At 36.4% G+C, this 13,265-nt stretch overlaps 1 protein-coding gene across 16 annotated transcripts in view; it reads left to right on the top strand.

Annotated features, from left to right (window-relative positions):
- Nucleotides 1-13,265, top strand: part of col16a1 (collagen, type XVI, alpha 1) — a 156,668-nt gene that overhangs the window by 33,799 nt on the left and 109,604 nt on the right. For all 16 annotated transcript variants that reach the window (XM_087295958.2, XM_087295950.2, XM_087295955.2 and 13 more), the window contains exons 5-7: nt 5,100-5,223; nt 7,757-8,038; nt 11,720-11,800. In XM_087295958.2, the coding sequence (XP_087152084.2) occupies nt 5,100-5,223; nt 7,757-8,038; nt 11,720-11,800 (487 nt within the window). The remainder of the gene's footprint in view (nt 1-5,099; nt 5,224-7,756; nt 8,039-11,719; nt 11,801-13,265) is intronic.

Here is a 13,265-nt window from a genome sequence, read left to right as displayed (position 1 = left end):
ACATGCAACATCCATATCGCAGAGAAGTGCAATACATTAAATTCATTTTCTGTGCCAAGCATTTGTGGGCTGCAATCATTGGTTGTTTATCCAAATCTGGCCAATCAGATGTGACCTTTGCTCTCTTTATTCCCACCTCCCTGTTGGTGCTTATAGGTTAACCGAGAGCTGAAAATACACACTAATGTTGGGAGACAAGAGAGGAAAATGACAACAACCAATATGAATTAGAAAGTTCGCAGAGGATTTCAGATATTCCAGGGTGTTCGCAGGGTCTTAAAAAGTAGTAAAAGTTGATAAGTCAATTTTTAGAAAATTAAGGCCCTTAAAAAGGTACTAAAAAGTCTTAAAGGGCCATGACACCCCCCACTTTCGGTTAAAGTCTACTTCAGAATTTTTTCAAAAGATGCATGATTAATGGGCGTGGAGCTCCGCGAGCATCGGGCAGGAGTGGGCTTAGCCAGCAGGGGAGAACGTGAGCGAACGAAGCTAGCTCACAAAATGAGACAAACCGTGAGGAGACGCATGAGTTTATAGTTTACAAAGTTAAAATGCAAAGAAATGAACAGTGATTTAATGCCCTGCTACATTTGTTATTTGTAATTTCATATACACATAACCACAATTTATATCATTATAAAGATAAGTTTGTTCATGTAAACCCTATAAATGAGGACTTCTCCCTCAATCCCCGTATCCAGCAGACTCAGTGCAGCAGGTCTCCTGACCTGTCTATTTTAACCATTAGCCCTGCTGGTAATCTGGAGGATGTAGGCAAACACAGCAGCACAGTGATGTGTCTGAATGTGAATAAACTCCAGATAAAAGACAGCGTCCGCCATTCTCTAATTCTCGTGCTGCTCTCCCGACAAAAATGCTAGCAGCACACACACACAGCTTTATGATCGGCCCTGACAAGATCGCGGGGGAAAACATGCAACAAACCGCGTGGATCATGGAAACAAACGCATATGAGCCTTCATAAACAGCTAAATACTGTGTGCCCGTGCCGTGGGTCCGTGACGTGTCTCACAGCTCGGGCTTGGCTCTGGTAGGTCTGGCAGGTCTCATGAATAATTAAGCAGCTGGCTCTTCTCATAGGACAAGAAAACTCCGCTATGAATAATAATGAGGAACTGACGCGTCATCATCGCACTTGCAGTACTGCGATACGTCGCCGTTTTTGATCCCGCCCCAAAAATCATTTTAAACCCGGAAGCTGAAATTAGCTGACAAAAGCTCAAAATTGTCCAGTTTTCCCCACAATTAAAGCTGACAGGTGCTAACATCGTTTTAACTGATGCTCAACACACACAAATCTGTTAATATAAAAAAAAAGTTCTCCAGGGTGTCCTGAACCTTTAATCACGTTTTTACGAGGTCTGACATTTTGTTCAAGTGTTGTCCAAAGTGTTTGACTCCAAAAAAGCATGAATATATAATTGTTCCTCCTAATATTAACAACGGCGTGGTCGATCCATGCAATTGGAAACCATAGAGCGAAACAGACGGCAACATGTGAAAATGTAAGTTTGACTCCTGGTTAAAGAAAGACGAGTTTAAACAGTTGCTGAAGCCTGTCGCTGAAAACAACTGCGTAATTTTCTTTTTCAAGCTTTGTTTCTTCTGAGCTTATCTGAGTTCTGTTGCATGGGTGTGCTCCATTGATTTATTTAAATACAACTGTTTATTAAGTTAAAGGTTTGATACTGATTAGAACTTGAAGTGGCGATGAGGTCTTAAAATATTCTGAGAAGGTCATTAAAAAGTCTTAAAAAGGTGTTGAGATTATTTTTAGGATTCTTGCATTTACCCATGTATTTGTTTTGTTTTTAAGTCTAAATTATAATTTTTACATTAACTTAATCAACCATTACCTGTTTATCCATTACCTCTTTAATAATTAATTAATTAAATAATAATAATTATTTTTTATTGCTGATAAAATATTATTTTTAAAGTTACTTAAATTGTAAGAAATATCGTTATCATAACACCCATCAACAATAGCGCATATCATATATTTCCCCACTATCATGCTTATTAATGATTGGTCAATAATTACTATGGGGCTATATTGGAAAAGTCTCATAATCGCGATAATAGTACATGCTATATCCATTCATTTTTGCTAAGATCTGCCCAGTCATTCCATGTTTTTTAAAGTCTAAATGTTTTTTTTTTTTTACTATTTAATACTATTTAACAAAAAATTAAAAAATATCTATTGCCTGTTTATTTTAGTATGATCATTACATAAATAATCACATTTGTATTGCTGATAAAATAGCATTTCCTTTAAAGCTAATTATACTGTAGCACAAGAAATATCATTATCGTAACACTCAACTACAAAATCACATTTCACATTTCTCCACTATTGTGCATATAAAATTTGCTAATACATTAATAAAATCGGGTGGCACGGTGGTGCAGTGGGTAGCACGTTCGCCCTTATAGCAAGAAGGTTGCTGGTTCGAGCCTCTGCTGCGTCAGTTGGCGTTTCTGTGTGGAGTGTGCGTGCTCTCCCCATTTTCATTTGGGTTTCCTCTGGGTTCTCCGGTTTCCCCCACAAGTCCAAAGACACACGGTATAGGTGAATTGGGTAAGCTAAAACTGTCCATAGTGTGTGTGGGATTTAGTGTGTATGAATGTTTCCGAGTGGTGGGTGGAAGGGCATCTGCTGCATAAGACATATGCTGGATAAGTTGGTGGTTCATTGCACTGTGGCGACCCCAGATTAATAAAGAGACTAAGCCGAAAAGAAAATGAATGAATTATTAAAATCTGAAAATTATACCTGTTAGCATTACTTCTCATAGATCTCATGGTTAGGTCTGCCGTGATGTTAATATTTACTCAAAGCATCTTCTCATTGTATAAGAAAATGACAAAACATCAATTGAATCCTGCAGTCATTTACTGTGTCATAACTATAAGCCCAAATTAAAAACAGCTTGATTGACATCAGCACTTTAGCTAATAAAAAGCACAAGGGTTGTTAGAATGGAAACATGCTTATTTTAGCACATTGAATTAAAAGTTACATCTCTGCATTTTAGAAATGAATGAACTATTAGCAAATAATAATAATTGGGTTTTGTTACTATCAGAAGATGATACAAATTTTGTTTGGGTTTTGTGTAGTTTTATAGTTTGCACTTACAAACCATACTCATGAAAAAATGTAGGCAGGCATTATTGGAAAGAAAATTATCTAGTAAAATTATCCAACACAGGCTCATTGTGGATATGTACCCCTGTCTATATCTCTGGAGAGTGTCAACTATGTAGCCAGAGTTGCATCTGGCTGCATTTTGTCTTTAAAAAGAGCGCTACGGGGTGGTATGATGGCTATGACGGCTTCTGTTCATTTTAACACTACCAGCTGACTGCTTACCTCCATTTGGATGGCTTTTTCAGTCTTACCAGTTTGCCTAGTAGCTCACCGCATACTTTGGCGGACTTGGGACGTGCAGCAGAGTTGACTGCGATGATGGGGTTTGAGTCAGGTGAAGAACGGTTTGAGAAACCAGGTAAATAAAAAGCAAAAAAACAAACAAACAAATAAATAAACAACAGTCTGAAAAGGTGGTGAAATCACATGGCCACGACAGCTTTTCTTTCTCTAGATTGCTTTTGAAAACACAACCTATCGGTTGGGTTTAGAGAAGGGGGTGGATGGGTCAGTTGATCAGTCGACAGCAAGCTGGCCTGGTTGGCTTAAGTGTTTATTGCGCCCTCTGGTGGATTTAAACGAGAAAAGGATGCGCGAGAGAAATTCGAGATCATCAAAAAGCGTACACAGCAGCCCTCTGGTGGATTGGAAACAAAAACTGCGAGCAGAAGTACCTCGTTCATTTATTCACTTTCTTTTTGACTCAGTCCCTTTATTAATCTGGGGTCGCCACAGTGGAATGAACCGCCAACTTATCTAGCATATGTTTTACACAGCGGATGCCCTCCCAGCCCCAACCCAACACTGGGAAACATCCATACACACTCATTCACACACTCCCATACACTATGGTCATCTAATTCAAATATAGCACATGTCTTTCGACTGTGGGACACCATCCAAACTCAACACAGAAACGCCAGCTGACCCAGCCGAGGCTCGAACCAGCAACCTTCTTGCTGTAAGGCGAACGTGCTACCCATCGTGTCGCTGCAGACGAACCTCCAGTTACATATTTCGCGGTCCCCAGAAAGATAGATAGGTAGGTAGATCTGAGAACGTATCTGCAATGAGCCTGAGTTGAATTTATCAGCTAAAAATTAGCATTCTACTTCAAAACTACTGACATTCAGTAAGTATTAACCACTAATATAATATATTATAATATATTCCAAGCTAAAGCTCTACAGTTTGAGACTGCAGTAATGAAATAATAAAAAATCATTAATCCCTGATTTATGATGGGCTTTTCAGTACAGTAGTTTTGTTCAGTAACATCAACAAGAAAGCTGTAAAAGAGATGTGCACCTCACCCGCTGTCATAACAAGTTTCATCCTGTACAAACTCTCACTCTCTCTCTCTCCAGTGCTTAGTCCTGATTTCATTTTTTTTCTTTCCTCGAGGAGAGCAGCCTCGCTGTTATTACTTTGGATTCCAGGTCTCTGTTATAAATCATTGTCACCTCGTTTTAGAGACAAACACTCTACCTGCTCATTGCGCTGCGTGTTATGCATGCATTTATATGCGTTTATGATCACCTTCCTGCTGTTTTTTTGACATGCGTGTGAATAAACTCCAGTACCGTGTATATATGCATGTGTGTGTGTGTGTGTGTGTGTGTATTTGAGATGGTAAACACATTCCTGGAGTTTGTCTGCCCTTGACCCACCAAGAAGCAGGCTAACTGTTTATCTAGTGAGAGATAGAAGTTGAGAATGAAGATGAGGTTTGCCGAGCTGCATTTCTTTTCAAAATTAGTGTCAAGGGTTATCCCTCGATCTGTATCCGCAGCACCATTAATATAGAGATACTCCCCAGTGCTGCTAGCATTCAGGCTGATTCTTTACTCTTAAACCCAGCTGCTCCGTGTTTATTTGTTTGTACGTGCGCTGCAGTCTAACCACACGCTTGTCTCCTCAGTCAAGTGTTTCCTCATGGACTTCCAGAGGAGTTCACCCTGGTCTTCACCCTGCTGCTAAAGAAGAAATCATTGAATGAGAGCATTTACCTGTTCCAGATATCTGATGAGCACGGATATCCTCAGGTGTGTGTCCAATGTCTGCTTATGTTTATAGATTTGTGGCTGATAGAAAAGTGTATAGAAGGGCTGAATGGAAAGTCCTCAACTTCCTGATTGTGTTAGATTGTGTTAGATGTAGATTAGGGTTTCACAATTTAGCTTTTCAGCATCGATATTGTAATGTGCAAATCCACAATTGACACATCGAAGAATATGCAGTGTTGAGTTTAGTGCTGCACAATACTGGAAAATTATGTAATGTGAAATATTGTTGTTAAGTAATGATATTTCTTACCATATAATTATTATTTTTTTATCATTTAATGATAATACTTAAATCAACTGTTGATAAATATTTTTCTGATCCAATAATTCAGTCTAAAAAAAGACTTCATAACCCTATGAAAACCAGATATTTTGATTCTTATTAGCTGTTTAGCCAGATTGGAAGGTTTATCATCTTCATGTATTTTTAGGTCCTGCAATTGTGTGAGCATTTCAAGTGAGCATAAATATTCATGGACAAGAAACTATAATGTTTTTAACTTTAATAAAAATACGTTTTATTTAATTATCTATTAAGTTTACATTTGATTATTCAATTTCTGCACCTAAATACTTTTAAGGCCAACTCACACTGTGAGATTTTTTTATAATCCTGATCGATTTTAGCATGTCAGACTGCACAAACATGGCTCTCATACCACACTGTATGATCTTAGCCGTCATAATGTCAGACTGAACGACAGTGAAGATGCACCAAACAAGGAAGAAAACTCCCTTGGAGTTTGACGTCATCCACCCACGACACTTTCACTATCCCGCGTTCTAAAATGATTGCTCACAACAAACGTAAACAATCTGTTGCGGCAATTTTGCACGCAGCATGTCTCAATAATAAAACCAGGAAGAATAAAACTGTTTTGACATTTCCCTGCGGTCGTTTTAATTGTCGCATGAATAGCATCATCAAATTTGGAAAAGCCCTTCTGATTGAGAGATTCATTTAGGAACTCAAAATATATGAGTGATTCATCGAATCATTAATTGTGTCAATTCAATTAATTGATTAAGTAATAGGGTAAATGCGAAAGTATGTGAAAGGACTTTTAATTTGTCAATTACCTGGGTCAAGCTTTCAGTGAACTGTTATGTGGTTACAAAATCAGCGTGTTTAAGGTCTGTTTTCTTTATAAATCAGCGATCTCCACTGCCCGAATGATATCTGATATAAAGTGGGTCTCAGATTGTACAAGAAGCACTGCATTAAATTACTTTTTTGCCTGCCATGTCTTTAAAATATTAACATTTATTTTACCCCAGTATATTCAATGGGTGTGTGCGTGTAAATGGCGTTTCAGCTCGTTTTATGCTTAAGCAGCTAAATGAATGCCAAAGTCTATTTAACTGACTGTATTTTAATTCAACAACATTGATGCTGTAAAAGGAACCATAACATTTGGAAAAATCATATCATTAAAAAAATTATATCACTAAAATGTATCAGTATGGGAAGAAACACTAGCTCTGCATATACCCTATTCATGAACGAAACATAATTAAGTGGTCCAAATCTTATTGATTGATTCATTGAAACGCTAATTTAAATGGTTCATTCAAAAAGGCTGAATAACAAAACAAGTGTGTTTCAACACTTCAGATGAAAACAACGTTTGAGATTTTCTTCTAAACTGGTAATCATCCTCAGACTCCTGTGTGTAGGTTCTGTAATTTCACTTTAATGGCAAATAATCGTTTATTTTCATTGCCTTTGACGTGAAATAACTGAACAAACTCATTCAATGTTGCTCTCTGAAATACACAAATATCTGGCTTTTTTTTTTAAATAATTGTATTGCAAACTAAACAATATTGTGCATACTGTAACCTGTAACTTACTCCCTTTTTGCTTGTTGAACTGTTTCAACAAGCAATTATTATCATCTGAATGATATTATCTGAATTATTATCATATTTCCAATCATGTGATATTACTTAACTATATTATATATCACAAAAAATGTGTCCTGATCTAGCAAAATGAGTCACAGTGACCCAAATATTAAAAATTAACTGATATCAATGGTAAAAGGAGACTCTAGGATTTAATATCCTATTCAAATTGATACCTTGAATGGTTTTGTCAGTTGAAACAGGACCTCGCTTTGACAAATGATTAGCGTTTATGCCACAGTTGGTGTACATTACTAAGCATTTGATTGGTTTTATACATTGTTTAACACCATATTTGGAGAGCGATACCCAGAATATAGAGAAACTGACAAGAGAAGCAATGTTCATTTTCATCTAATTTAAATCTTTAACTCAACTTTTATAGAGATTTGACTACTTTTGGACTACAAATAATTTCTGAATGTCTGTGAATTTAGCTAAATTTGTGCGACTTCTTGCTCATTTTGCCAGATTGGGTCACAAATAATGTATTCTAAAAGGCTACATCATGCAGCCACTACAAATATAGCCAACCCTAACTGCAGCTTCAGAGTGATTTTAAATAACTCCCTTCTTCCCCCCTCTATTTATCACACTCCTTTAGTTCTCACTGGACTGGAATGGTCCAGATGGCAACCTGGCCCTGCGGGCGAGAGGAGCCGACCCTGAAGGGCCCATGGTGGGCTGTGTGTTCGACGGAGATGGTGTGGAATCCCTGATGGACAAGCGCTGGCATAAGGTTGCTCTGAGTCTGCAGAGAGAATCTGCCTCTTTGCACGTGGACTGCAGCTCCATTGAGAACAAGCCTCTGGAGCTCCGCGGCCAGTTGCCTATCAGTGGACACACACTGTTGGGGATGAGGGCTACTGATGCTGCCCCTGTGGAGGTGAGGGGCTCATGTGTATTGTGTACAGTGATGTTTCATTCATTTTCTTTTCGACTTAATACCTTTATTAATCCGAGGTCGCCACAGCAGAATGAACCGCCAACTTATCTAGGATATGTTTTATGCAGCGGATGCCCTTTCAGCCACAACCCAACACTGGGAAACATCCTTACACACTCATTCACACATATACACCACAGACAATTTTAGCTCACCCAATTCATCTATACCACGTCTTCGGACTTGTGGGGGACACCCACTCAAAGATGGGGAGAACATGCAAACTCCACACAGAAACGCCAACTGACCCATCCGAGGCTCGAACCAGCGATCTTCTTGCTGTGAGGCGATTGTGCTACCCACTCACCACCGTGCTGCCCCAGTGTTGTTTCATTTGATTCATTTTTTTTCTTTTTTTTTTTTGCAATCAAATTGCCATTTTAAAGGGATAGTTCACCCAAAAATTCTAATTCTACCATCATCTATTCATTCTGCACTTGTTCCAAGCCTGTTTGAGTTTCTTTATTCTGTTGAACACAAAGGACGATACAGTTCAAGTCAGAAATATTATCCTTCCGGAGTTATGAGCTATTAAATTAATTAAAATCTATTTACTATAATGAAATGAGTCATCGTCCATTATCCTTAAATTTCTCCGTTGTGGTACCATATTTTTAGCAGTCTCAATAGAGGGTGCGTTTCCCAAACAACGAAGTAACTCACGGCTGAACTATCATAGTATGATGCATCGTTTGGAAAAAGAACGAAGTAGTGACGAGTGTTTCCCAAAACCTTAAGTTTCTCTGTTTCAGATCCGTCGTTTAAGCCACGTTAGTTATAGTTATACACGTCAGGAATAAGGTAAAATGTCCAAAATGATGCTCTAAATAGGGTGGTAATAACTTCTTTAGAGAAAAGACCCATAATTTTTTTGTGCAAATTATATTGTTTTATACGCACATGCATAAAAAAACAATATTAGTTTTGGTAAAAACATGCACCCCTTTTCCATATAAATATATTCAATTCAATTCAATTCAGCTTTATTTGTATAGCGCTTTTACAATGTAGATTGTGTCAAAGCAGCTTCACATAAATGGTCATAGTTAGTTCAGTTTAGATATATATATATATATATATATATATATATATATATATATATATATATATATATATATATATATATATATATATATATATATATATATAACATATTCTATTCTAAAACAAAACCACTTAGCTAACACATATTTTAATCTCATAAATAAACCATATAAATCATTAATGGTTGTAATTTACAATAGGCTATTTATTAAGAAATGAGGAAAAATTCTACTTAATGATAATAATTATTATTTTAGCATTTTTATTATTATTAAGTAGGATCTTGTTTATTTTTTATTTTATTTTTATTATTGTAAAAGCCTACAACATATGCTATATATTTTTGTTTTGGAGCTGTGGAGACATGAAGTAAATTCCACTTTTAAATAATAGGCCACCTATAGCTTTCGTCATGAGCCACGGTCAAAATGACTTTAATGTTTTCAATGCACTAAAAAGGGAGCGCAATTGTCAATATAAAGATGACTAAAAAAAGGATCGTAACAATACTTTGAAAGCAAATTACACCTAAGAGAGATGACTTTAATGCTTTTTTTTAAATATTGGAAGGTTTAAGGTATGGGGGCAGGGGGGAAACTGGAAATACAACACAACCAGGCTTCTAACTACAGCTCTAGAGGTGTAGTTTGCGACACAGTTTGCAAATGTTTGTTGGAGCGATTGATTTGGGAAACACCAAATCAACTAACTACACTGTAAAAAATAAATCCGTAAAATTTACGGTAAAAAAACTGCAGCTGTGGTTGCCAGTACTTTACCGTTAAAAGTACAAACCGTAAAAGTAATTTCTCATTTTTACGGTAAACTACCGTATTTTATACATTTATAAAGGTAATATGTCTGTATTTTGAATGATCAACATCTACACATCTTTTGTAACACAGTTAGACACGTTATCACACCCATATGCAGGTGGTGATGAGAAAGTTACATAATGAACTAATGCTCATCACAATCAACTTCTTCCACAAGCAGAAAAGAGTATCAGCGTATAGAAGGTGCTCAGTGTCATTCACACAGCTACTGAACACCAGTATGGTAACATGCATAAAATTAAAGTCATGAAATAAACATTGTTTATCAACATAAGATGTAACATAAATCTTTAATGTACATAACTGTTGGGGAAACAACTAAAAAGATCCATATTAATGTCAATAAAATGCATAAAAATTGATGTGCCATGCAGGGAATTCTGGGAAAGTCAATTTACGGTTATTCGTCAAACATATTAAGGAAACATACCATTAACCAGTTTACGGATTTGTACTGTAGCATTTTTACAGTTTTTTACTGATGAAATCACGGCCATTTTTTACAGTGTAGGTTTGTAAAAATGGAACTTGCGACCTTAGTTGGCTAACGGTGGTTTTCGAAAATGCACCACTGCTCGGTGGTGTGTGCCAGGATCTGGATTCCAGTTTCACATTTATTCAATTTTACCAATAAAGCAATAACACAAAAGTTTTAATTAAACCAAACATGCCAAAAGGGAACCCTGATGAAACCTTTATAGAAGTTCTAATGGTTTCCACAACAAATACCATTGAAAACTATATGAGTCATTACAACCAGCATATTTTAAAGTGTTCTGAGACTTGCTTATTTAGATTTAGTGGTGTAGCATGCCACCAATAAAATACCAAATGAAAAATCATTAGTGAAGACCGATAGGATAGTTACACACTAAAAAATGTATTGGAAAAAAGTCAAGACAACAAATATGTATTTTTTTATTTTGCTTAAACTTATTTTAATAAGTTAATCAGGTATCAACAAAATTTTTAAGCTATACAAAATTTACCTTATGTAATGACAAAAAGTCAAGACAACAAATGTTTTTGTGTTGCTTTAACTTATATTTTTAGTCATTTTAATTTATGTAAGTTGTCCAGAAAGGTCCATTTGATACAACAAAAAATAAAGGCAGCAATTTTTTTACAGTGCAGTTAGATTTTTGTAAGTTGAAATGACTATAAACGTTGATTTGATTCAAAATAAAAGATTGTTTTACAGTGCTGTTTCCATTTAAACATTCCAATAAAACCATGATGTTGTTTAATAGTATTTTCAGCAGGTAAAAATTGTATTTTTTTACACCCACAAATGAGTAAAATGTGAATCTACTCAATTCCAAGTGAATGTAAACTAGACCAATGACTGCAGAAGCTTCCGGCTCCTCTGATAATGAAGCACTAATAGAGTAATCGGAAGTGGAAGTTTCCTATAAGCCAGTTTCCTGCAGGTTTGGCCCTAGGCGTCATGTCTGCAGGGGGAAATGTGGCAAGGGTGTATGGGTGGATGTTTGAGAGACAGCAAGACCACAGGCGCTTCTCTTCAGGGCTGAGCTCAAGAAAAAGAGATGAAACGAACAGCCTGTTCTAGTCTGAACGAGCTTCATCCATTACTAATTAATTAGTTCGTTAATCCAACCACTTAGCAAAATGATCATGTAAGTGGTCATATGTAAAGCAGTGGGGGTCTAGCCTTTAAAAAGCTCATTTTGTCTGTTCTCGCTCTGCTTTTAATATGGCCTTTCTGTTTCTTTCTCTTCAGATTGACATCCAGCAAGTGATGGTGTATTGTGACCCCTCTCTGGCAATCCAGGAAGCCTGCTGTGAGATTCCTGGAGCTCGGGTAATAAAGTCTAAACTGTTAAAATGACCAGAAAAAGGCTCTTATGCATGGTGTTACATGAAATTTCAACTTTGTGCGTGTGTGTATGTGTGTGTAGTGAATTTGTTTATTTTAGTGGTCGACTGCTATGGGCTGTTAAGTTGCTTTTTGAATCATTATATAGAGCATGGTGGCTGATGGCCAATATTGTGGATCAAAATTAAATGTACACTATAAAAGTAACACTTATTTGGACAGTGTGATAGAATGTTATCCAATGGTTCTGGCTGATTTTGTATTGTAACATTTTTTTCTATATCAGTATTTAGTTTGTCACTCATTTATTTTGAGTTGTAGCATTGGTTTGAACCATTGAGTGAAAGAAGAAAATTATTACTTTACCTATTTACCTTTCATTATTCCTAATTAAAATGAGCTGAATGATTAAAAAATAAATAATGAATGAATTAAATAAAAAAAAAAAATAAATAAATATATATATATATATATATATATATATATATATATATATATATATATATATATATATATATATATATATATATATATATATATATATGTGTGATATTGCTTTTATATAACAGTTCAACATTACAAACCTGTATATAAATAAGAAAATCAAACACGGAGAGTCTAAAAACCCTTTTTTTTATTAGGAACTACTTTCTTCCACCATTCATTTACATCTGCAGCTGACGTCAGAACAGCAGAAGCCGTTACTAATTCACCAACATCACTTTACAGCTAGTGTTTGAATGACTCTGTCTAAAGTGATGACAAAACTGCTGATTTTGCTCAACCGTTAAGATTACAAGGCTGAACGTTACATGAAATGCCATCCATCTACAGAGAAATCTTCTTAGTGTTACAGTCAACAGTATTTATCTGTTGCAATCGGGATTTAACAATAATTACCCCGAAAATAACAACGAATCCACTAACGTTACCAGACTGCTGTTGTGTTTGCGATAAGGAAAAACGCTTAACACGTGCAGACTTTGTTTATTTCAATCTGCCAACACATATTCCTGATATGCGAGCAAATCGGTATAAATACAGCACTACAACATACAAAAACAGAGATCATTTACCCTGCCAACATGTCTCTGAAAACCTGGGAAACTGGGGGGAGGGGGTGTTTGGGGGGGAGGTTGAGAACAGGATGCAGAAGGTTTTGGGCAGCCACTTTGATCAGGTACTGTACCAAAGTTGGCAACCCAGGGGTGTTTAGTTTACAGACTATACCAAAGAGGGGAGTGGGTGAAATTACGGGAGTTTTTTAAGAAAGGAATGAAAGCGGGATGTTTGCGGGAGACCGGTCTGAAATACGGGATACTCCAATGAAAAACGGAAGTGTTGGCAGGTGTGCTTACCAATTTAATATTGATTTGTTCTGCTATAGTTATAAATCAGACTGTTATATCTTCTAAGCGTAAGGACTTATTATGCGTTTCTGGCGCCATCT

The sequence above is a fragment of the Danio rerio genome, chromosome 19 (genome assembly GCF_052040795.2).
Source record: "Danio rerio strain M-AB ecotype USA chromosome 19, GRCz13ab, whole genome shotgun sequence".
Taxonomy (NCBI): domain Eukaryota; kingdom Metazoa; phylum Chordata; class Actinopteri; order Cypriniformes; family Danionidae; genus Danio; species Danio rerio.
This window is presented reverse-complemented; position numbering and strand designations above follow the sequence as displayed.